The 25,733-nt window shown below is 37.4% G+C and overlaps 1 protein-coding gene and 1 pseudogene across 2 annotated transcripts; both read right to left on the bottom strand.

Annotated features, from left to right (window-relative positions):
* Positions 1-3,454: 3,454 nt before the first annotated feature.
* LOC131993893 (tubulin alpha-1 chain-like) lies at positions 3,455-6,209 on the bottom strand (annotated as a pseudogene).
* A 3,340-nt stretch (positions 6,210-9,549) lies between these two features.
* On the bottom strand, positions 9,550-13,650 carry agpat4 (1-acylglycerol-3-phosphate O-acyltransferase 4 (lysophosphatidic acid acyltransferase, delta)). Of its 2 annotated transcripts, none has more exons than XM_059359414.1 (9): positions 13,418-13,650; positions 12,469-12,647; positions 12,133-12,302; positions 11,885-12,046; positions 11,644-11,797; positions 11,405-11,507; positions 11,238-11,313; positions 10,935-11,133; positions 9,550-10,326 (listed from the first exon to the last, which is right to left on the bottom strand). In XM_059359414.1, exons 2-9 carry the CDS (start codon positions 12,644-12,646, stop codon positions 10,235-10,237), a joined length of 1,134 nt encoding a protein of 377 aa, XP_059215397.1. In that variant the 5' UTR covers position 12,647; positions 13,418-13,650; the 3' UTR covers positions 9,550-10,234. The 2 variants fall into 2 exon arrangements, with proteins under 2 accessions (XP_059215397.1, XP_059215396.1); XM_059359413.1 differs by having other exon boundaries at positions 9,551-10,326; positions 12,469-12,650; positions 13,418-13,648.
* Between the last annotated feature and the right edge of the window lie 12,083 nt (positions 13,651-25,733).

The following is a 25,733-nucleotide window of genomic DNA, read 5'->3' as shown; positions in this document are numbered from 1 at the left end:
TGTGTTTGTCTTCTTCTACCATGAAAATGCTGTTTATTCATAGTATTACATTACTATCAAATAGTTGGGTGTTCCATTTGGAGTCGACAGTAAAATCTTTACCTGCCTTGAAATATTTGGATTTTTATTAACATAAACTTTGTCTTGCTTCATGTTGTTATTCTCAGTTTTCCCAAGCAAGCTGCCTGGCACTGTCCAGTTTCATTATCTGGCATCTTAAGCTTCTGAAGTATGTGTTAAGACTAAAATTGCAGGTGTCTAGACTGGTGATTACTCTTCTGATGTCAGAAGCTTGCAGATAAGTAGCTGTACAAAGAAGCAGCTCTGAGCAGGTAACAACCAATGAACCAACCAACCAGGGGTAATTGTACCCCAGGAGGTAGTTCAACAGTTACCAGGGATACTTAAAGTGATGTTAGATCACTCAAGTTTTTTGAAAAATGGATTAATAGCTGAAACAAAAGTTGTTAGCTTAACGTTAGCCAAAGTAAGTTGTTCAAACAGGCAGCTAAAAGTAATGGATATTCCTTGCCAATGAAAAGAAATGCGAATTTGCGTCGTTCTGCGCATGCGCGGATCTGCTGCGTTCTGCGCATGCACGATGCAGCAAAATCGCGCATGCGATTTAATGCAAAAACGTAAAAACACTACAGCAGCAAAAGATTTAAGTCAAACTACACATACATAAAAACATCAGTATGTGTTACAACGGACAGGCTTTATTTTCATTTCAGTTTTAATATACTGATTATTGTTTAGAATAACGAAACACATTCAACAGTATTAACTACTCTCAATATAGCCTGTTAGTAAACGTTATCATGCTTTGCACAGTTCCTCCTGAAATTCAGAGTTAACGTTATGTGTTAACTAAAGTCGATCACAATCAGTCGGTTTCTGGAGTGTTTCAATATTCAAATGCCTGCTTTGATAATGATATTAAAAAAAGATAAAGTCTGGGGTCCTGCACGGTCAAATTTTTAATCAAATCTCGATCTGAAAAGTAACACTGTTACACTGAAAACTGCTGCAGTACATGTAAACATTATTTTCATGAACTGAATTTAGATCCCATAATGAATGATACATCCAGATATTTCGTTTTTGCCCACTGCAAAATAAATTATATAAAATTTAATTATATTAGCTGTAATACTGGCAATTTAAAACGAACATCGGTAATCATTTAGAGCATGAAACAATGTGATATCATTGTTTTAAAGGAATTATACAGTATTTCATATGCAAAAGTAAACATCAAACTGAATAATAATATAGTGAAGTATTAGTGTAAACACACTGATTAATAATATAGTGAAGTGTTACAATTATCTGACACTAAATAGCTTTATTTGAGCTCATCTGATTAAAAAACAACTAAAACTTTCTTTGAATTTCTTTTGACATTACCTACTTTACTTTTTACTTTTAGGGGGGTTTTGTGCTCCTGTGCTATTTGCCTTCCTTCATCTATCTGTTAGTTAAATGGTTGCTTGGCAAGGTTGCATATACAGGGTTTCTGCAGCCATGGGGGAAACATGAAACTGAAAGCCCCTTTGTTTGTAATACTTCACAGTTTCTCCATATTCATAGCTCAGTTGTAGTAGCTCCTCTGTGAATCCTGAATTAATTCAGACATGGCCCTTTCTCATGATCATGTTATTACAGAAAAAGAAAAACTTCAAACATTCAAACATTCAGACTGCAACCCTATGATTCACATCATAAATAAAACAAGCAGTACTGAACGGGCCCTCGCAGTACACTCGTGTCGGGGCATGCTGCCGTCGGGGTGTGTGCGTTACAGGGGCCAGTCTATACCACCCCTATGAATTTCATTGCCTTAAGTGTTATAGTGTGGCCACGGTACCAAATATGAAATTAGACTGCCACCACAGTGCCACCTTGGGGCCGATCAATAAAACCTTAAAGGGTTATCCTCAGGAGGGCATTGACAATAATTGTGCCAAGTTTTGTATAATAAAGCACAAACTATCCCTTTAATCCTCATACAGTTTCTGAAGGAGGACTCTTAACTGATATGTATAAGTACATAAGTACATTTACTCAAGTACTGGACTTAAAGTACAATTTTGAGGTACTTTTATGTACATTTTATGTAACTGTATACTTCTACTCCACTACATTTTGAGACAGATATTGTACTTTTTATTCCTCTACATTTAGCTGACAGCTTTAATTACTTTTCAGGTCAAGATTTAAAATGAAAAACATGATACATTGCTTTTTGTCATGAGGGTCCATAGATGCTGTGTGCACAGTTTGGTGCAAAACGATGAAATTGCCTCGGAGGAGTTCGAAAAAGTAGGTTTGCGACATTTCGCAAATATGCGGGGAAAAAAACTCTTGGCGAAAATGGGCGTGGCCTATATCACGAGATTCAGCAAATCTCAGTGAACGCGTGGATATAAGATTTTTGAATGTTCGATGAAGTATGTGGGAGTTATTAGCCAAAACACACGTTCCTTTATTATAGCGCCACCTAGTGGTGAAAATTCAGGATGACAATAGATTATAAAATTTTTCGCCAGGTGTGACTTATATTTAAAGTTTCATGAGTTTTGGGGTATGTTCAGGCAGTGAAAAATGCGATCATTTGGGACAAAGAATAAAAATAAAGAATCATTCGAAATACAATAGGGACCTCGCAGGTCGTTGCCTGCTCGGGCCCTAATGAAAAAAGGTTTGCATACTCTGCAAAACTTAATTTATGACATTCGTTGTTGTGCAGGTTTTTCCTCATATTTCTATCAAATAGCCTGGATTTTCATTTCTCACTAAAAGACAAAATCAGGATTTATAAAGATCAGACCCAACTTTATGCCATAAGACCCAAACTGACAGTTTTAGGATATTCCAAACTTACATTTTCAGAAGTTGTATTCTTAATTTAACCAAAGTCGTATTTCAGTACAAAAGCATTGGAATCGGGCAGGCAGGCAGAAAGGCCCTTTGCCATGTAGTGGAGTATTACATTTTTTTTTACTTATTTGATTAAAGTGGTATGGTAGTTATTCATTGTGCACCATGGCATGACTAACATATTTTCCAGTTTTCTGTAAAAATGAACAGATGCTGAAAGCAGAAATCAATGTGAAACTGGTGAGGTATGTCTTAATAAAATAAAGTGATTAGTTATTAAACTACAAAATGTATTATTTTAAATGGACCGTACTGTAGACTTTCTGCAAAACATGCATGCTATTTTCACTCAGTTATACAGGTGTCTTTTAAAATTATGTCTACAGCTGGATTCAGAATTTCAAGATTTTGAAAGACTAATTAAAGAACTACTGATTTTTATTCATCACCCAAAAGAACAAAGTAATAAAGATTAAACAAACAGATGCACAGCTTCATATGCCACAGGAACTTAATTAAGAACATAGCCAAACTAGCATTTTACAGCACAAACATTGGAATTGGAATGTTTTTAAAACCGCAATGAGATTACCTGTACTGTTACACTAATGGCCTCACGTTCTTTCATATACTCCTCACCCTCTTCTTCACCCTCACCCTCAACAGATTCAACTCCAACCTCCTCATAATCTTTCTCCAGAGCAGCCATGTCCTCTCTGGCCTCAGAGAACTCTCCCTACCCCATACACTCGCCCACTTACCAGTGAACAAAAGCACGCTTAGCGTACATTAGATCAAACTTGTGATCAAACCGAGCCCAGGCCTCTGTGATGGCAGTGGTGTTGCTCAGCATGCACACGGCCCTCTGGACCTTGGCCAGGTATCCACCAGGAACTACGGTGGGAGGCTGGTAGTTGATGCCCATCTTGAAACCAGTGGGGCACCAGTCCACAAACTGGATGGTGCGATTGGTCTTAATGGTGGCGATGGCAGCGTTTACATCTTTGGGTACCACATCACCACGGTACAAAAGGCAGCAGGCCATGTATTTGCCGTGGCGAGGGTCCCATTTCACTATCTGATTGGATGGCTCAAAGCAGGCGTTAGTGACTTCTGACACTGTTAACTGCTCATGGTAAGCCTTCTCAGCAGAGATGACAGGGGCATAGGTGGCCAGAGGGAAGTGGATACGTGGATATGGCACCAAGTTGGTCTGGAACTCTGTCAGATCAACGTTAAGGGCACCGTCAAAACGGAGGAGGCAGTGATGGAGTTCAAAATCTGACTCATCAGCCTGTTCTGGTTGGTGTAGGTGGGATGCTCAATATCCAGGTTCCTGCGGCATATATCGTAGATGGCCTCGTTATCCACCATGAAGGCACAGTCAGAGTGCTCCAGGGTGGTGTGGGTGGTCAGGATTGCGTTGTACGGCTCCACCACAGCTGAGGACACTTGGGCAGCTGGGTAGATGGCGAACTCCAGCTTGGACGCTCCATCAGCAGGGAGGTGAAACCAGAGCCGGTGCCACCGCCAAAGCTGTGGAAATCCAGGAATCCCTGAAGACCAGTGCACTGGTCCGCCTGGGGGCAGAATCCAGTAAGATAGTTTAGATCAGGGATGGGCAACTGGAGGCCCGGGGGGCCACATACGGCCCATACCCTCACTTGAAGTGGCCCTCAATACAACTACATGCATTTGAGCATGAAATCTTAAAAGTGCTGTGTAAAAATGCACAAAATTACTTCTTGCAATTAATGTTGGTCTGCTGTTCTTGCACTGAAAAAAAAAAGAAATCACAGTAAGTGGTTATTTTTTATTTGCTACAAACCTTTTGTATTCCTATTTATACCGTTATACATGCATTTGAGCATGAAATATGTTAAGTTACTGCACTGTAAACATAATTAAAATTGCAGTTTCATCATATTTGGTTAAGTGCACAATCCGATATGTAGCCCTGTGGTAGTCAATTAAAAATTGTGGGCCCCTCCAGCAAGTTGCCCATCCCTTGTTTAGATGATGAGAATCACTTTAGACCAAATTATTTATTAACTAGTATAACACAGTAATATTAAATTACTTCATAAGTTCTTCACATAAAAAAAAATGCCTCTTCACACTGACCTGACACTGTACAGTAAACTGAAGAGTCAAAGCCACAATTGAACCTTAATTTGACATAAAGCTTAAATGTATACATGGCCTATTGTGTCATTGTTAACTCAGGGTCAATGTTAATTATTTTATCTTAACTTTTTTAGGTCTTGTATGACAGCTGTTGCAGGCACCTTTATAAAAAAACATTAAACCTATGAACTAGTCAAACTACAAAATAAAGAATGTATTTCTTGTTTGGTGAGATTAAACTTCCTGTTAGTTATTGTCAATAACAGAAATCTCAAAAACAGGTCTTAATACCTGAAAATTTTTTAAGCTAAATATCTGAATGGATAGGATACCATTAGAAGTGAGAAAATGAACCTACTTTTTATATGGAAAATAATTTGCTGCCCTCTGGTGTCACAAAGGTGAACTGCATGATTTTAATCTGAGTTGATGGCACTGCGTGCACTGCACTGTTTGCACTTTCCTGATACGTCAGTCATTATGAATAATAATTAATCACAGGCTCCTGGCTTCATTATTAAAGCATCCCCCCTGCTGTGAAGCAACTTACCAGTTTGCGAATTCTGTCCAGCACCAGATCAGTGATCTCTTTGCCAAAGGTATAGTGTCCACAGGCGTAGTTGTTGGCAGCATCCTCCTTGCCAGTGATCAGCTGCTCAGGGTGGAACAGCTGCCGGTAGGTCCCCGTTCGCACTTCATCTGAGGAAATAGGTTGAATAAAAAATTACTAAAGGTGGGTAGGAGATGAACCTTCTTCAATACATCTCTGGAAGTCCTTGTTATCAGACTATATTTCTTTGGAAAGACTAAGATTTTGTATAAATGATAAGAAGGATCTCTTTACAGTAAAGTTTGGCAAAGTGATGGACTATCTTGGAACTGCGAGTGCAACTGCCTGAAATGAAAGACCTAATAAGGACTTTCGAGATCATTGCTGTGGACGTTTTTAGGATTTGCTACATATTTTATACTATCTGTATGTGTATTGTGCTGGACTGTTATATTTTTGAAAAATTTGAATAAAAAGAATGTTAAAAAAAAAATACTAAAGGGTCTGGCTTACTAAAATCAAACAGTAACTATATTTTATAATTAGTTTACCAATGACAGTTGGCTCCAGGCCCACAAAAACAGCTCTGGGGACATGCTTTCCAGCTGCAGTTGAAGGAATCATCCTTGTTGTTCTTGTCACTGGGCATCTGTTCTTACATCTGTCTTTAAGATGCTTCAAATTACCAACACATGTTGACAACAGCCAAAATGATGAAGTAGGATTCAATTGCAGGGAGGAGGGGGTCTGTAAACTCATAATTACTAAAAAGAAAAAAGGACATAAGAAGACAGTTTTGGCAAGCTTTTATGGCTATGTAAGTAACCAAATTGTAAAAATAAGTCTGAGACTGCCACATGGTTTGGTTTTCTCATAGGATTTGTAGTTTTATATCATCACCCTGTTAAAATAATCGCCTTTCAAGTTTTGCAGGAAACACAAAACACTTCACCAAAAGTGTAACATATGACATTTATTGATAATTTAACTCAAAAAGGTATAACAAAGGATGGCTATTGGCATAGTAATAACACTGTGTGTAAATTATGTAACTTAAGAGAAATAAACGACTTAGGCAATTTTTTGAACATGCCTTTGTGACTTAAGCAAGATATGGTAACACTTTATTTTGAAGGTGTCTACATAAGAGTCACACAAGCCTGTCAGAAACATGACATGACAAGTATCATGAGCGTTAATGTCACTTCAAAGTGTCATTAATGTTCATGACACATTCCATGTTTTTTGTCAAAAATACAGTCTGTTGTTACATATTAGAGCATAATTTGGTCAGAAATGACCGAAAAACATATTATTGGAGGTAAAAAAAATTAATTAAAAAAAGGCCTACTATAGCATGTGGTTTTCTTATTACTTATTATTACTTATTATTACTTATTATTACTTACTAATTATAGTCTGTTGATAAATAGTAGAGCGTGATATGGTCAGAAATGACAGAAATAACACCATATTATAGGATGTCCAAAATTTGGAGAAGAAACAAAAAGTCATACTATAGCATGTTGTTTTTTGTCCAAAATTGTCAAATTTTAAAATGCCTAAAACGCTTAAAATTGCCCAATTATAGTCTGTTGACACATATTATCATATAATTTATGCAGAAATGACATTACATGTTGTTTTTTGTCAAAAATGGTCAAATTTTAAAAATGCCTAAAAATGGCCCAAGTATAGTGTGTTGTTACATATTAGAGAATAAGTTGGTCAGAAATGACCAAAAAACATATTATTGGAGATAAAACAATTTTTTTAAAAGTCCTACTATAACATGTAGTTTTTTTGTCAAAATTATCAAATTTTAAATTGCTAAAAATGGCCCAATCATAGTTTGTTGATACATATTAGAGCATAATATAATAAACCCCATAATAATGGATGTCCAAAATTTGGAGAAAAAACAAAAAGTCATACTATAGCATGTTGTTTTTTGTCAAAAATGGTCAAATTTTAAAATGCTGACAAATGCTTAAAATGGCCTCATTATAGTCTGTTGATACGTATCAAAGCATAATATGGTCAGAGATGACAGAAAAACACTATATTTTAAACAAGGCTGTTAACATTTCACACCCACTAGAGTCAATTTTAAAAAAAATTAAGTTTTTTTATAAAAGAAATGCAGCAATTCATACAAACTCCTAAGCACCCCAGAGCCTTCAAGCCTTTTCACAACATAATTTCTTTTCCACTTAACCCTTGGTATATACTGTATATATTTTGTTTATTGCATGTTAGTTGTTGTTGTTTTTTGTTGCAATGAAAGGCAACAAAAACTGTATGGCTATCACTATTTCCTGATCTTAAAAAAAACTTTTTATTGTAATCTCTCTGTTTATTCTTGCCAGATATCACATACATACGTGACATCCACAAAAACAAACCATTTGTCTATTGTATTTAATGTATGCTACCTTATTTTACAGGAGAGTAATTTCAGAGACTGTGGTCAAATGTCCAGAGAACTACAAACTGCACACTGCAATTACAGTAGAGTAGTTCTCACTGAACTATTCTACTGTAAATACAGCTATGTTACACAACTCTATTGTAAATGCAGCTATGTTACACAACTCTGATCTCTTATCTAGAACATGACTTGGTCCCAACCAGATAAGCTTCTCAGCATGAGTTGCCATTGTGAGATTAAAAGAGAACCACCTTTGTGATACCAAAAAAACCCAGGGTTAGAACTGAAGTTACATCGCTATCCCTCAAATCCAGCTTCATAGTCTACAGTCTATGTTCGAATGAGTTTAGAAGGAACTCCTTATTTACTTTATTAAGCATACAAAATAAAATACTACCCCAAGGCAGATTCAAAGATAACCTGCAATACCATCAACAGATAAGACATGTGAGAGATAACCTGTCTTATCATGAAGACACACATGAATGAGGTCAAGTGTTAGTTTACACAATTATGTTTTAACTTTTATCTTCATTGTGCAGCTTTCCTTTTTTTTTTTTGTATTTTACCTCCTTGTCACTGTAGTGCTTATTGTGAATAGGGGACATACCTCAGGGGTGACCACTGCGAGAAACCTAATAATGAACCTTCTTTAACCCTTTATCAGGCAAAGAACTATATTTTGTAACTTCAGGTAATATTTCGTGAAAAAAGTTGCAAATTTACTAGATTTAAAGTGGCAAATCTGTGTGAAAAAAGTCGCAGATTTACGAGAAAAAAGTGGGAAAAAAGCAACTTTTTTCTCTTAGATTCACCACTTTAAATCTCATAAATCTACGCATTTTTTCTCATAGATTTGCCACTTTAATCTCGTAAACTTTTTTCTCAAAATATAATTTTCGTATGGTTTTTTTTACACATTCTGGCAGTATGTAATATCCTCCAATATTCTCTAGGGTTGAAATTTGGAATTTGCAAGTATTTCAATGCCTATTAAGGGTTAAAGTGGCAAATCTACGAGAAAAAAAAAAGCGTAATTTATGAGATTTAAAGTGGTGAATCTGTGAGAAAAAAGTTGCTTTTTTTCTCGTAAATATGCGACTTCTTTTCTTGTAGATTTGCCACTTTTATCTGGTAAATTTGCAACTTTTTCTCGAAATACTACCTGAAGTTACCAAATATAGTTATTTGCCTGATAAAGGGTTAATATAGGTGTAGTATGAAATGAGCTTTGCAATATGTTGTATGGCATGGAGGGACCACTTTGTGTCTAGTGCTCCTGACAACTGTGCACCAACAGGGCTCACTTTTACTTCTTTTTTTTTCAATGAATGTCCATCAACCAATGTCTTTATAATGCAAGTATGGCCTCGTGTACTCCGAGTGATGGGTATGTCATGCAAGTTTTGACAGTTTCGTATTTGAACATAATACTGCTTAATAAATTCTACCAGTAATCTTCTGTTTCACAATGTGATGATTTTGTTCAGTCTCTAATGACTGGAGTGACTGATAACAGTGCAGTATATTTTTTTATTAAAACCACATGGAAGTGACTTGCAACTCAGATGATGATTCTTTCCTCATTTTTATTTCAGTCTGCAGAAGCATGGGTATTATCCTACAATTATGTAGAATTGAGAGGAAGGTATTGCTTCAGCGTGTATTTTTAAAGCCCTCCTGCTTCACAAATAATCTTCTAGTCATAGTATTTATCTCTTATGAATTGTCAAGTAAAGTAAGGCAAAAACAAACGCTGACACACAACACCACTTCTGCTTTTCTTCCTGTTGCTAGGTACAAACAACACTTATATTAAACAAATGTTTTTTTAAAAGCAAAATGTATTTAATTCCAACATTAAAATTCCATTCGTGCTTTACATTACAATCAAAGAGGTAGACCATTTTAAGCTTGGTTAATTCCAGTTTGACTTATCAGCAGAAATGTTTGTTGACTGATCAAATAATTGCACTTTGATTTCAGGACAACGGAGCAACGCCTCTTGCCTCATATTCTTATCTTAAGTTTATCAAAAATCGCTGCCCACCACGCTCAAGTTTCATGTTCTTACATCTTAAGCTTCTGCAGCAAAGTGCATGTGCGAGGCTGCACTGTGCTTTAAAGCAGGTTTGCACTTGTCAGACCAGTCCTGTCAGACCGGTGTTTACATGTTTTGCTGCTGCTGGCAGCAGCTTGCAGATGAGGAACTGTGCAAAAAAAGCAGCCCTGAGCAGGAGTCTTTAGTTGTTATTTAGAGGAACCTCCTTATTCCCATAGTTGGAGCCTCTGCCGATCTCAGTCTGGCCAATCATCCACCGAACTCCCAGTGAAGCTGTGAAAGAAAGATTCAGAAAGGGTACAGTCAGAATATTATTTGAATGAGTTACAAAGAAATGGTGGAAGTGGTTATTTTAGTTGTAAGGTACTCTTTTTATTTAATAATTTTACTCCTTGTAGTATGGAGATTTCAGGATCAGAACATAGTGACATGGATTCATTTGTCACACACCATGTCAAGAGGAAATCTGAAATTAAGGTCAAATTTAACAGACAGTTTTTAAATAAATGTTTAAACAAAATTTGTCATTTTACCCTGAAACACAAACAGGGGTGCTTATTTTTTTGTGGAAACTGTAACATGCTCCTCACAAACCCATGCTGTTAGAGAAACCATTTCTCCACTTAACAACTCAATGAAAGCTATTCAGATAGTGTAATGTAATGTTTAACTTTGTAGAGTGAGCACACTCCTGAACACTGTTAGGGACATGCGCCCGAGACAAAAAAAGAAAAATCACATTTTCCAAAAAAGGGGACTTACATTTGAGTTGGCATATCTGCTGCTTTATGGAACATTTGGACAAAAAGGAGCTGGTTAAACTGAAAGTAGGGCTTTTTTTACTCAAACATGAGACTCTGACATGAATGCTTGAAACCAACCTGCAGAGCAGAGAGCCACAGAAGCCAAGATGGTCAGCATCGATCCAGAGCTGATCAGTTGAGCGACTAGCAGGCCTAGCGGGTAGACGAGCAAGCAGGCCCAGAAAAGCCAGTTGATCAAGGCCCAGGGTTTGTTTGGGGTGCTCACCGTGGGGCCAGGGAAACGCCCCGTTTGTGTGTAGTGCTCCTGAAAGCTGTCCTGTAGGCACATTTATGCAAACACAACTCAGCACCAAAGTTGTAAAAAGAAGAACATGGCTAAGTTTGAGCTTTGTAAGCCATGTCCATGTCCAGCGTTTTTACCTTTTCCTGGTAGAGTTTGTGCAGCCAAGCAGCACACTCTGCCTCATCCTCTGGGATCGACTCCAGTGGGATTCTCCTGCAAGGAAGAGGGGAAGTCAGATCCTACAGATATCAATGATTACACCAGCAAACAGGAAATGAAATGCAAGAAAAACATGTCTTCTTACCTCACATATAAATCTGCATGATATTTCTTCCCGTTAAGAATTCCAAGCAAGGTTGGCATCTCATTGTTTCTAAAGTTCAGTGTGGAATCATAAACGGCTGCAGCTACACAAGACAAAACACACAGCAATAAATAACTGTACAACTCATTTGATTTGCAAATCCTTCGACAACGACATCCACACAGTGTCTGATGTTTATCTGTATCCACATGTAAACACCATCAATGAGGAACACTCACCAGTTCCTCTGAGGTTTTGGACGGTTACCCAGAATCCTTTGGTCCTGGGCAGGAGATGATGCTTCAGTTTGGGTAAATTTTTGCTCTCAGCCACCTGCATGCTGACCTGGTGCTTCTGTGCTGTGAAGCGTGTTCCTTCACAGAAAAGCAAGAACTAGCCCCAGGAAACCATATTGTTTATTAATGGGATTATTCAAAACAGCTCTGTGATATCAACATGTTCATTTCAGCACAAACTTACCCAAAAGTTTTCTGGGTAATCATGCAGGTTCTGAAGACTCTGTGCCACCGTCCTTCGGTCTTCCTCCCACTTCCTCTTGCAGAAAACTATCTCCAGGAAGTACCACATCCAGCCAATAATAGGTACGTAACTCAACTCCTTTTTGGCTAACACCTTTGAGCTCTGGGAAAAGATGAACATTTAAAGCATGTAAGGAACTGAATGGAAAAAACCCAAACATGGAGATTTTAGGGATTTTTTTCTCCTACCCCAAGAACTCCGAACCGGTCACAGAAGGTCCAGCCACACAGGAAGTCTATCTCATAGCAGTGATTGAGAACCACAATTCCATTCTCCTTCCCATACAGTTGATAACTCTTTGGGTCTGTATAGAGCGTGCATTCAGTCCCGGACCACCATTCCAGGAGAGCTACCAACTCTAAGGATCAATAAGTGAAAGTTATGTGAACAGTCTAATCTAATATTTAAGTCTGTGCAATGATTTCAACAAAGTTACTAATGATTTCTTCATTCCATTCGCTAACAAAAACAGCACCAACCGGTTCAGCATCATCTATGTGGCAGAGAGTAAGAACAGTACTTACGGCTACTGACGCAGTACGACAGTCTGATGTTGAGCCTGCGGGCCAGCTGCTTACTGACCCACCACAGAGGTAAAGTACAGATCTGCAGCAGGTTGATAATGAGGCCGCTGACCAGGAAGACATAGCAGATGATCAGGTGGCTCAAGAACTGGGATTTCAGCAGCTGCAAGAGGCCCATCCTTCTGTGAAAAGTTGCACAACTGAAATAATTAAAATACAACCACTGCTGCATTTGACACACCTGACTTGAAAGTACACATTTCGTCATTCAGCTGCCAGACAGTGATATCAGCTAGTGCTGCCCCGGGGTGTGACAGCAACTGTTCACACAGCAGCCAGCCCACTCTAACATAAAGCTTTCCTTTGACTGGACTTTCTGGTTTCATCGGCTGAATGGAGCCTTTGAGCTGGACTGTGCATAAACGGCAGATTACAGGGTGAAAATGTATTCCTGACAGGGACTTTTGCATAGATATGGGGCACTATATCATCAACTTTTCAAAGGCCATGCAATAACTGTTGTTTTTTTAAGACATTTCTTAAAAGTCAAGGCAGTATCGGTTATGCATGTGTTATTGGATCAACCTGCTCTGAAAGGTCAGGTCAATCATACTGTAATTAAGCAGCTAGTAGGAAGATCACATTTCCCTTTTACACACCCAGCACTAAGAAGCACTTATGGCTTACCACCAAAAAGGCATGCCAGTCTCTAAAGTAGTTATACATGACAACAAACAACCACATTTACAACCATCAAGCAGCCTTTACATGGGATTAGGTGAAAGGTGAGATGCAATGGAACAAATCAGAGAGCTCAGATTGAAAACAAATTAGAACAAATGTTATTCCTAACATACATGAGTGTGATAAAGATCAAGTTGTTAGTCACCAATAAAAACATAAAACTCAGACACACACCTAAAATTATTCTGAAACACGTGACATTTACCTTGATCACACAGCTCCCCTGTTCCAGAGACCGTTAACCTTTCAAAGGTGGCACATAAAAAACAGTCTTTACTGTATGTCCATTCCACTCGAGTTAATCTTCTTCTTGTTCTTCTTCAGCAGATTTCAGTCAAGATTCAACCAGCATGTGTTGCCGACTCGCCAGTCAAGTTACTGCCGAAAGAAAACTTCCTTCACAAGAAACCACACCCATCTGAAAGCCACGCCTGGACCCGAGGATGGAGACGGTGCTGTACTGCGTGTTTCCTCAAACACACAACAGAAAGGAGTGGAGCCGGGCGGGCTGCAAAGATCGCTTGTATTTGACAGGATGACTCGAAAAATTAAATGAGGAAAAACATCCGTTATGTTGCCATGGTGACCGATACGCACTTTAACAACATACAGTCATGGAAAAAATATTGGAGCACCCTTGTTTTCTACACTTTATTGTTAATTTTAAACTCAATAAAAGAGGTAATGAAGTCATGTAAGAGGCATATAAAATGAAATGGTATGAAGAATAAAATGATATAGAATAAATAAAAACATAATGCATGGTGAAATAAGGCAAGATGATTGTGATAAAGTCTATTAATGCCTGGTACTACTAAATGTACATTTGTTTGGACAAATATAATGACAACAACAAAAACAGCTCATAAGAGTTTAACTTAAGAGCTGATATCTAGACATTTTTCATGGTTTACTTTAAAATGATTTTGGTTATTATCAAGAAAACCATGGAAAATGGTTAGATATCAGCTCCTAAATTAAACTCCTATGAGCTATGTCTGTTGTTATCATTATATTTGTCCAAACAAATGTACCTTTAGTAGTACCAGGCAATAAAATGAACAATAAAGGGAAGGAAACAAGGGTGCTCCAATATTTTTTTTTCATGACTGTATGTTGTTAGAATGCATATCGGTCACCATGGCAACATAGCGGATGTTTTTCCTCATTTATTTTTTTTATTCATCCTGTCAAATATAAACGATCTTTGTTCTATAAATGAACAAGAAATTGAAGAAAAATGTTGGACTAATATTTTTTTCCATGACTGTAGCTGCAAAAGCGCTATAGTCAATCCGATACAAATATTTGTTGACTATTTGGCCCAAGTACACTTTTTTAAGAGGAGATACAACTGGCAAAAGGGTAAAACTGTTAACTTATTGATATTACCATGACACATCCCTTGTTAATTACCTACATTAAGTCCAATGTTTTCACCCGAATTTCATCAGAATGGCATAAACTCGTTTCATGGTTCCACAAACTGGCACCAAGTGAGACCTCCTTATATTTTCTTCCTCTCTGCGCTGCCTTTATTTGGTATCAGGAAACGCACGAGGATGTCAAACTGGGAGTGGGACACATGCGCAAAATACTTTTCCTAAAAAACGCAATAAAAGTGTCACAAAGCCAGTAAAAAGAACAAAGTCTGAGCAATAATGTGACTTATTTATTTAATTTCGACTAAGTTCAGGTAACAACAGTGGTTACACAGCTCTGTTTAATGTGTAGCCATCATGTTGAGGACTTTACAGCTGGTAAACAGCTGTCTTGGTGGACAGTACCCCCTGCTGGTGATACATTGTATGTGCATAAGAAAAAGTATTTTTTTTTAGAGAAACAGTTGGCTTCAAAATTAATGAAGTAAAAAATCAAGTAAGCATCACTGAAGTTGTTTTTTTTATTATTCACAGTAAGCTAAAAGTGTTACTGAAATCAAACACTGCAACATAAGTTAGATGTTGATTCTTAATGACTCCAAAACAACTATATACTGTATATATTATCTGACTTTGTAACATTAAACATACTAAATAATACACTTTCTCAAAATTAGAGGTTTCTAGAGGCACAGAAAGAGAAAGAGTCACAATCAAGTGAGTCAAGCACTCGGGCATCAATAAGGTTTTTCACAGTGAACTATAACAGTTTGAGTTCATGGCTCATGGAAACACTGAGTTATATAGACATTCTCCTCTTACAGAAAATTAAGACCCATTCCTCATCTGAAAGTAAGATAGGGCAGACAGCTGCACTCAATACCTTTCCTGACTGATGTCAAACTCAGAATTTTAATTTTAATGCTTGCTTCAATTTTTTTCCCCCAAGAAGAATATCTCAAACAATTTCCTATTGCCAACTCCAGAGGGAAATAAAGATACATTGAACACAGCTCCCTGAGATGAAAAAAAAACTGCAAATGACAAATCTTTTTGACTTTTTATTGTGCGCACATGTATTTTCTGTTTTGTCTGAAAAGAAACAAGCATGTTTTGATATGTTACCTTTATGGAATTTCCATTCCAAACCAAACTGTGTTTGATTATTTTTCTTTGTAACCCAGGGACCCCTGAAAGGAGGTCAATGAGGTCCCGTGACCGTTCCACTTTTGGGGGTTGCTGAGACGTGTTTCCAAGCTCTCTTTTTACAGGTCCCATAACGCTTCAGCTCTCATGTCCTTTACGACCAAATAACCTTGAAGAGAGGACGTGTCTGTCTGCAGAGGTCCACACATACAGTAAAGTAGCTCAGGAAGCTCTTTATGTTCAAAAACCAAAGACAAAGAGTGTAAAGGGTCTTTAGGGAATAATGTTCAGTAAAGTTTAGTATGTGCAAGTCACTTTGTAGCTTCAGAAGTGATGAAGTACTGTTAGCTGAACTGAACTATTTAAAATCCCATAGCACCTTCACAAAGTGGCCAAAGTCAACATTGATGTATGTCAAATTCCCTTTCATGCTACCATTTGTCAAACACCTTCATCAGACTGGTTTAGAATCGTCAAACGTATGCTTATTTGACTTTGTGAGATGGAGAGAGTAAAGCTGTTGTGACACATAAAGTAAGATCATTTACATTTGGTATATTTAAGTCAGGTTACATTCTGTTTGTTTCAGTAGACAAAGTAGTAGAACAGAGAATAAATACTTGGTTGATACATGCATTTAAAAGTAACAATGCATTTCTTCTTTTTAGGGATTGTAAAGTATTTACTTCTTTATTGTTGTAATCCAGAGTTATGCTCTCAGTATCTTTAGAGATATGTGCTTTATCATGTGCTGATTTTATTACTATAAAATGAAAGTTTACATTCCAGATGTGTTTAAGATAAATAAAAAATAATTTGCTTTGGATTTGTCTATTTTTTTAAATAAAAAAAATTATAATCTTACCAAGAAAATATCAAAAGAAGACATAACCCATTTTCTAGGGGCTGTGACAACAAATCTGTAAGATTACCTTTCAAATCTTAACTGCTGACTGCAAGACATTTCATTCTTCACTGATTAATCTGTTCACAGCACACATGGGCTGGAACTTCAAGTTTTCACATCGCACTTGTGCAAGTTGCATATTGGACCATATTGGTTTGCAACAAAAGTGGTGATGTCACAACAATGTGCTTTTGCATGATGTGTTCAACCCAGATTTATGCTGAGAACAGAGAATCCGCAGATGTTGTGAAACCGAACGTGAAAAAAAAGAGGAGTATTTCTGATTTGAGGGGGACTTAAATTGTGCATCCCAAACCTTTGGTTTCAAGGAGACATGTTATTGCATAATCATAAACAGTTAAATGTGAAGATAGATAGATAAATGTACAACAGATGCACAAAAACAAAGTAATTCTGAAATTACAATTCAATATCTGACTGTTTTATGGATGTATTCCTAGAAAAGCCTGAGCTGGAGCACTGCAGAACGTGCTGCAGCCAACATGTGCTGGAGGCCAGTACATGACTGTTAAATGGAAAATGTAAATCACAGTAAAAACATACGTCTTTAAATTGGTTGTTGAACAGAAACGACTAACCATCAGCGTGCCTCCTACCCAGTGTGGGTAGCCAGGAAGGAGAATGTCTCATTCACATTTCACTGGCTCTTTAGTGGAAAAGTGCAGTTGATATGAGGTTACTGGATTTAAAAATGTGTTTGGTGGGGGGCACCTCACCACAAGAACTTACCTCTTTCCAAGACATGTCAGCTTTCATTAAATGAGTTATGTGTTACTGTTAAAGTTGCCCTTCTAGGGCCCTTCTTTGGTACAGCAGGCAACTGGATACCATATAAGAGTGATGTCGTGAGTTTGAGTCCGGCTCTTGACATTTGTTGCGTGACATCCCCCTACTCTTATTTATCGCCCACTGTTAAATCAAGCAGAGAGGCTATAAAAATAATTTGAAAAAGCTTCCTTGCTAGATCAAACTAAAGACCAGATGTAATGAAGCTGGACTACATGCTTCTTTGACATGTGGGATAGCTGGCCAACTCAGCACCAAAACATCCGCTTTAATCTCGAAAATCTCTCACCCTATTAGGAGTGCAGAACAAATTCTTAATAGGTGATGCCTTTACTTCTAAATTAATCGCTTACTCTTATAAAAATCAGTGGCTGCAGCTGACATTTTTCAGTCAAGACTGAATCAGGTTGATGCAGCGGGCCAAAGCCAACATCTTTCAGCCAGGAAGAAGTATACTTTTGGCTCTGCAACACAGGGGCGATTTGGATGAGCATGCTGCATAAAGAATGCACCGAGGATTAAGTGAAATCACTGCATAAGTGTGATTTATGAGCCATTCTGCGTCAATAGACTCCTTTCGCCCCGAAACAAATTAACACTAATTCAACCCCTCTACACAACTCTTTAGGGTAATAACTCGAAAGACGTTTCTCAACATTCAACATTTTGGGTCTGACCGTGAGAAAGCCTACATCCAGCATTTTTTTTCATAATGCAGGAAATGCATTCATTATAGTACAATGTGTGACACAGTAACAGATATGCAGGCAATATTAAAACAGTTTTGAGAGAGAGAGAGAGAGAGAGAGAGAGAGAGAGAGAGAGAGTGAGATTAGCCAAGAATAGAGAATAGCCGTGTTTGGAACACAAATGCAGCTGCACAACCCGTTTGATGCAAATGATTTGAGCAGATTGCTCAGTCAGCAACATTTGTTGACTGGAAAACTCTGAGTGACTGCATTTGATCAAACAGTCTGTGAAGATCAGGAAGAACTCTGACCTGGAAAAAGCTGCTTTCAGTCTTTAGTAAATAAGGCGCTAAATCTGATTAAGTAATTTGGGATGCCTGCATGCTGGAATGTCATGAAAAGAGATAATGTGCTCAACTTTTCTGAATGCATGCATTAGGCTCTTGGCTGTAGGAAAAAAGTACAAGGCAGAAAAAGTGACAACATATCCCAGTGCCTAAACTTTATATGACACAGTGTATATGTGCAGTAAGCCAGTAATGAGATCCTGATGTATGCAGTGTCTGTTTCTTCCAGGGCTCGGCTCCGCAACCTCGTCCATCAGGCAAAGAAACCGTGGGCCCCACCAACACATCCGACTGTCAGTGAAACGCTGGGAGGTTTTCTGGAGACACCTGCTCTGCTGCTCTCTGGGGCCCATGCATGAGGCCAGACTCAAGCGCCAGAAAAGTACTGGCCTGAGTGAAGTTATTTGATGTAATGCCATCACCAAGGTGAAGAAGATTAAAATACTGCATGGTTATGCAATTACATGTCCTCTTTTTCAGCCTTTGCTCCTGCCTCCTCTGACAGATGTCAGATTTGGGATTTGAACGCTCAGGAATGAGAAAGTAATTCAGCATGAGGACATGTGCAGAACTGTGGATGCTGATCACTGCATATGTGAGAAAGCTTCAATTTCTAATGCAATACTGCACATCTATGCATCATAATAAAAACAACACAATATCACAATAAAGTCTGAAAGAGGGTTTTCTGCATAATTGTTTTCTGTACAATATAAACCATATAATGTGAACACAGTGGAGCATTTGGAAGCTAAAGAACCATTTAATCACCTGAAGGAGTTGTCAAAACAGACCAACAAAAAAGAGTGAATATTGAACTTAGAATGAACTTAGAAGCTGTTGCTACCTGTTGTATGTGTAAATAGCGTAGGTAAATAGGCAACTGTTTGCTAAGATATTACCTTTAATAGCCTTTTAAAAAGTAACTTAACATGTCCTCAAAGTCTGAAAAACTTCTCACCTTGCTGCTGTGATGTACTTCACGACCCTGTGACGTCATTGCTGGTTGAGGTTTCAGGTGAAACAAAATGCACATGTGACCACAAACAGTGGCTGTGGTCGAACAAAGCCAGTATAAAAGAAATGGACATAGCTGGAGCGATATCCCCCATTGGCTTGTGGACTGTGTTGGAAGCCTGGAGTTTGGCCTTGTGGCCATAGCCATCTTAGGGGTTTGGGGTTTTTTCCTTTTGGAGCCAGAGGTGACCATATTTGGACGAGAGGGTGGAGCTAGGTGCAAAAATAAACAGCCGACTCGATAAAGTCATTAAACTTGTACAACCGGACAAGGAACTTTCAGGTAAACTCATTAGGAAAATGTTTACTGAGATAATAAGTAAGTAAGAAGTTGGCTCATTCTCCCTACTTGACTTTCATATAATCTGATTTATTATTTTTTGAATGGAGTCGCCCCCTGCTGGTCATTATTACTTAAAACTGCAATAACTACAATTTTTTTTTGTCCATTTGGGGGCAGCAGAAACAAGTTGTGTACATATCACTGTCATATTATAGATATAGAATAGAATAGAATAGAATAGTAGAAATATTAAATGTCATTATACCAGCAGTACAATGAAATTCATGTGTGCAACTACTGAAAATAATGCATTACATGCACTCACAACACAATCACTTCCATATGACAATAAAATACATACAGTATATTAAAACTTAAAACTTAAAACATCAACAAGTTGAAACCTCACATTAATTCATTTAAGTTGATATGGAAAACCTGCATGGAAACAGTTGTGATCTGGTTTCTTGTATTTTGAATCTGTATTTATATATTTTTAAAGTGTAAACTAAAATGTAAAGATGATATCACACATTAATTGCAAGCATGTAAAGCTGCAGTTATGTTTATAAGAAACATTACAAGATAAAAGTGACATCAAAAAGATTTAAAAAAAGCAAAAAACCTTTATTAAAACCATACAGGCCAAAAGTGGCATAATAATAAAATGTAATATTAGTATTTATAGTATTACTGGGCTTTTGTGGCACTGCAGCCCTTCAGATCTGTGTGATGATAAGTTTATGAGGTGACGGTTCATTCAAAAATAAAATTCAGTACCTACTTTCTAAGCACTATTAAAGTATGCAGGAGCAGCAGATACAGTGAGTTTCTCACTGTAGTTCTCTGTCAGCATTTTGACAAATGATTGAAGTCACCAGGGCCATTTTTTTTTACTGCTCCAACAAGCATGAAAAGACCATTATGTGTTTTCCAAACAGCGTGTGAAGACTATTCCAACTGTTTGGTCGTGATTGCCTACAAAGATTTCCATCACACACATTCTGACATTGTTTTAGACAATGCCAACAGCTCTGCCTCTGAACAAGCCCACAACCTTCTCACAGAAGTCGGAAGACTGTTAACGTATAAAAAACCTGACTGGACTTTACAACCAGCCAGACTATATATATCCAGCTATATCATTAGTCTGGGAGGTGGTGCATGCTGTGGTGCAGTCAAAGACTTCACCACATATTATTTAAGATGTATTACTTATGTTGAAAGCCACTGTAATTTCTCATTTTCTCACTTTTGAGATAAGTCAGCTTCTATCAATCAACACACAGCAAGGGCTGGCACTGAAGGGAACGGTCTGTTGAGGACACATGGAAAATGTTAACACCAGTTTAACTGCTGTCTCCGTTCTTATCAGTTAAAGCTAAAGATTTAAGTTGCTTAGAGTGAAATCAGAATTTATGCAGGGGCTGCCCGCACATCATTATTAAAGCAATATTGCCTAATTTCCTCAAAGGATTTAAAATTCAGTCCTAAATTTAAAAAAAAGTTTTGTGTCTTTCTATTGAAAGTTAAAGTTCAAGAAGGCTACACCAAAACTTAGAATCACTTTTAAAAGGTAAGAAAATTATTAAATTTGTAAGAAACATATTTTATATTTTATTAATATATTATTAAAATCACTTTTGGCACGAATAGTGGAAAACTTTGACAGATTTTCCAGCAGTTCTATATTGGGAAAATGTAAAAAATAAATAAATAAATAAATAAAAAGTAAAGACAGGAGAGAATGGCTGATATCTTCAAACAGCTTGCCATGTGTATTTTCATGAGTGGATGTTCCATTACTGCAGAGCGCAACATGGCTGAAAAACCCATCAGAGATGTAAAAGGATATGGTGTGATCACTTGTTTCCACTGGTGAAAAAAGGGAGGGGAGCTTGTAGCGTTGTAGTCATGCTTATAAAGAGCCTTCGTCTCCTGTCGTGTTGATCCGTCAGGCCGGCCCACAGTGCCTCTGCTGCACTGACACCAACACAGTGTGCATATGTCTACATACTGAAAACAGCTTGTAGTTGTAAGCAGATATATGTTTTATTATTCATTCATTTTTAATGTGTGTTTGTTATTTACATTTTCTGACTTGATTTTGTCTAGTTTTTTCTTTTGTTTAAACAGGTTTTTTTAATGTATTGTTTATATTTGATTATTTTTTTGTTTTCTTGATTTATATAAATTATATATATTTATATTAAATCTCATCAATTTACAGATAGGAAACACCAGAAGAAAAATTTGTTAAAATTATATAAATAAACTCAAACAATAGAATACAATACAAAGTTCAATACATAGAAATAAGTAAATAAATACATAAATAGATGGATAAAAAAAATGAAAATAGATAATAATAATAATAATAATAATAATAATAATAATAACATTATCCCATTTAAATATTCATTCACTTTTCTTTGAGGGTTTCAACCCAGTTTGTTTACATAATGCTAGGGAGAACTGTTTATGTAATATGTTAATATTAATTTATGTAATATTATTTTGTTTATTATTTTTTGTGCAGTCTCTGATTTAAAAAAAACTTGCTTTTACGGACTATGCTTTGTAATCATATGTGATGAATCGTGATTACAGCCATGTTATCTATCAAGCATTCATTAATTGCTTATACACCAGTAACAGTTACATCACCAGTGATTGATTCTTCTTACCTTTGTTAGTTTACAGTTTCAGTCAGCCTTGTGACAGTTCAGCAACATGCAGATTTGGCTTCACTGTTATTTCAGGTGTAGGTGGAGAATAATGTAACGTGATGTCTGGACTGTGTAAAAGTGTTTATGTGTGCCAAAGGCTTTGACACTCCTCTACATGCCTCCTGCAGACAGCACATACTGCAGCACCCATCACTGAGCATGGCAGAGCACATGTGTGGTTTCCAGCTGGAATTTATGAATCTGTCACAAACTCTCCGCGTTTCAACTCTCATTCAGACGTAATGTTTAGCTGTACATAGTGATCTTTGTATGTGAAACATACTGGTGATGTCAGATGTTCTCATTTCAGAATGGTTCAGTTTGACCTTTATGTGATCCGGACAGTCGATCTCTTTAGATGGAAGCTGAGTCTTGCTCAATGTATGGATTGACTTGGATTGACCTTTCAGATTTTCTGATGGTTGGAGCATATATCATGTTATTTTGAGATTTAAAATATAATCCAGTCCAGGATAAAACCTTTTCTTGTCATACTTGACTTCTTGTTGTGTTGATTTGGCTCCAACAACAATGCACAGGTTCCCAAATATTCAACTTTTCATGGATATTTGCATTCTTGATTAAATAAAATTAAAAGATGGGTAATTTATCTCAAAAGAACGCGGAGAAGCTGATATGTTTGATTGCCTCTGCGTTCCAAAAGATATGAGGGCTGTATTTGATCCGAGTTTATTTGTGTAAGTGAGATAAATCAGACTTTAGAAGGCCTGCAGCTATCAGCACTGTCTGGCTTTGTTTTGTGCAAGGTTACTGCCAGGCCAAGACTTCACAACCTGATTTAATGAGACCCAATGCATCTGTTCCCAGTTTCACACCGGTGCCATCAAGACCTAAGTGGAAACAAGCCTCTCTCTGACACCCTGGACATTTTTGTGGATCATACTGCTATCTGTGAAACTGCAGTTCCAGTTGGTTTTTGAGCTTTTCAGCCTGGATTTGAGCAAAGGTCCAAACGTATAATTACTGCTGCATGGGAAAACTTTATTTTTTCCCTCTTTTCTACTGAAAAATTCCCTCTACTTTTTAGCTCTTGCACCACTCTCTGATGTCAATCATTTAAAGCATCTGAAGTGAAGCATCTCAAAGCCATGAGTAATATCAAAGAGCTGGGTTCATGCAGACAGCTTGGAGCCCCAGTTCTGCAGGACTTCAACTTGCAGCCCAACACTTCTGGCACCTCTGTTTTCTGGGAGCAATGAGTGTGCGCCCCTGAGGTTGGCAGAGAGAAGGACCATGGATATTTTTCCAATGACTAGAGGAACTCATGCCCTAAAATAAATGACTTACTTTATTCCAAATGACAGACCCACTTCTTTGCTAGCACACTTGCCCTTGGCAGCTCCGTCGCTTTGTTCGGCAGCAACATAGGTTCACTCATTAAAGGAGCCAGTGGGAACACTGAACGCTGATTTTACTTCCAGGAAGCAAAAAAAAGGCATGCTTTCCCGGGAGTCAGAGCTACTATTGCTCTTTAATGAAAAAATATGTTTCTGTTGATGCACAGGGACTGTGGCTGGAGTTTAAGGAGAGGTTGTGATTTGATTTGCTGATTTTAAAAAGGGGCACTCCGCAGATTTCACAGAAACAGTAATTCAACCTGTGAAAACAATTGTATGAAGTCTTTGTGGAGCTGTAAAGTCAGAAAAACTGCTTCACTTTTAATCATTTAAAAGCCATAAAATTGGGTTTGTCTACTTTACAGAAGAGCAATACTAAATCAATATGGAATTTATAACAATGTCAGTGAGAGACATTCCAAAGGAAATAATACCAGACTTAATGAATAATAGAAGTAAACATAAAGGACTATATGCATTTGAAAGCCACATTAGCAATAAAAAAAAATTTGGTGAAGTATTGTGAATGAAGATGACAAGACATCATTTTTCAAGTTCAGTTTAAGTTTTTGAACCACGTTAAAGGAACTTTTAAACAGATATTTTTGGCTGTATTAGCAGTGACTTTTGTCAGTGAGCTTTCATATTTTCTATAAGCTAAATTTTAATTCAGAAATGTTTAAGTGCAGGTTTGATAAAATATCTCATTTGTGTCTGTCCAGCCTCAATGAAATATTATTTTTCATTATCATGTCTTTTAATTTACATTTTATTTACATTTTATCTAATATGAAAAATATACATAAAGAGAAACAATCAGTGGAGTTGGAGAGAGTAATATTGTCTATAGTTACAGTAGCATTGGATGAGCTGGTATTTCACATCACTTACTGAAGGAGAACATCACACACAAGGCAGTTTTTTCCCCGTGTTTGAATAAGAGGCTTCCCTCTGTGTGTCTCTCTGTGCTGTTAAAACTGACAATCTGGTGCTGAGCTCCACATCTGTACCTCCAAGATAAATACATACCAACACCAAAGTATCTGATTTACAACTCGTTCAGAGACACTTTGTGACACTTTTTCTTAAAAAACACTAGTTTAAGGGGACTTTTCCACTAATTGCAGCTAGTTTGCTTAAGGTTATTCATCCTTTTAAGATGCTTGCCGGTTTCTAAATACTTGCCTCAGCAGAAAATGCTGGTTTAGTGTGTCACACATTGACATCCTCTGGCAAAGCAGTATGAACCACCCTGGAACGTGCTCTGGGCTTGAGACCAGCCACCAGTGCCAGACCCATATAGCCAGTCTTTGGTGTGTGCCACGTGGACTGTTCCAAGAGCCTCAACCCAAATATCTCTGCCACAGAGCTATGAGAGCAAGTTTTTTGACTTCCCCATTTTCCCTAATAGCGCATTTTTTTCCTGGCCTCACCATCATTTACTTAACCCCTTCACTGCCTGGTTTCCGCACTGTGAGACAGATGGTCTGGTGCAAAACCACAGACGAATTTATCTTTCATAACCATAAGATTCTGCAAACTCAGTGGTACATTATCATAAAGACCTCTGCTGAGTAATGAAAGCTTCACTTTTTATATTACTATGAAGGCTATTACAGCAACTGGACTTGGTGGACTTCCAATCAAGGATATCTGGTGATATTCTTCATTATTTCTTTTATTGTCAACATGTTCTAAAAAGGACCAAAACCAACAATGAAATGATTCCACTAACAAGTATTATAAATAAATCCCCAGCTTTCTTTCCATATGTTGTTTGTACAATCCGGATTCCCAAAAAGTTGGGACGCTGTGTAAAATGTAAATAACGACTAAAATTAAGTATCAAATTTAGA

The sequence above is a fragment of the Centropristis striata genome, chromosome 20, assembly GCF_030273125.1.
Source record: "Centropristis striata isolate RG_2023a ecotype Rhode Island chromosome 20, C.striata_1.0, whole genome shotgun sequence".
In the NCBI taxonomy this organism is placed as follows: Eukaryota; Metazoa; Chordata; class Actinopteri; order Perciformes; family Serranidae; genus Centropristis; species Centropristis striata.
This window is presented reverse-complemented; position numbering and strand designations above follow the sequence as displayed.

What these genes read in the sequence shown, in the direction of transcription:
- agpat4 (XM_059359414.1), bottom strand. Translation starts at nt 12,646, where the DNA reads ATGGGCCTCTTGCAGCTGCTGAAATCCCAGTTCTTGAGCCACCTGATC. An exon ending in CCAAAACCTCAGAGGAACTG is followed by an intron (nt 11,508 to 11,643) that starts GTGAGTGTTCCT and finishes TGTCTTGTGTAG; the next exon opens with CTGCAGCCGTTTATGATTCC. An exon ending in CATGCAGATTTATATGTGAG is followed by an intron (nt 11,314 to 11,404) that starts GTAAGAAGACAT and finishes TCTTCCTTGCAG; the next exon opens with GAGAATCCCACTGGAGTCGA.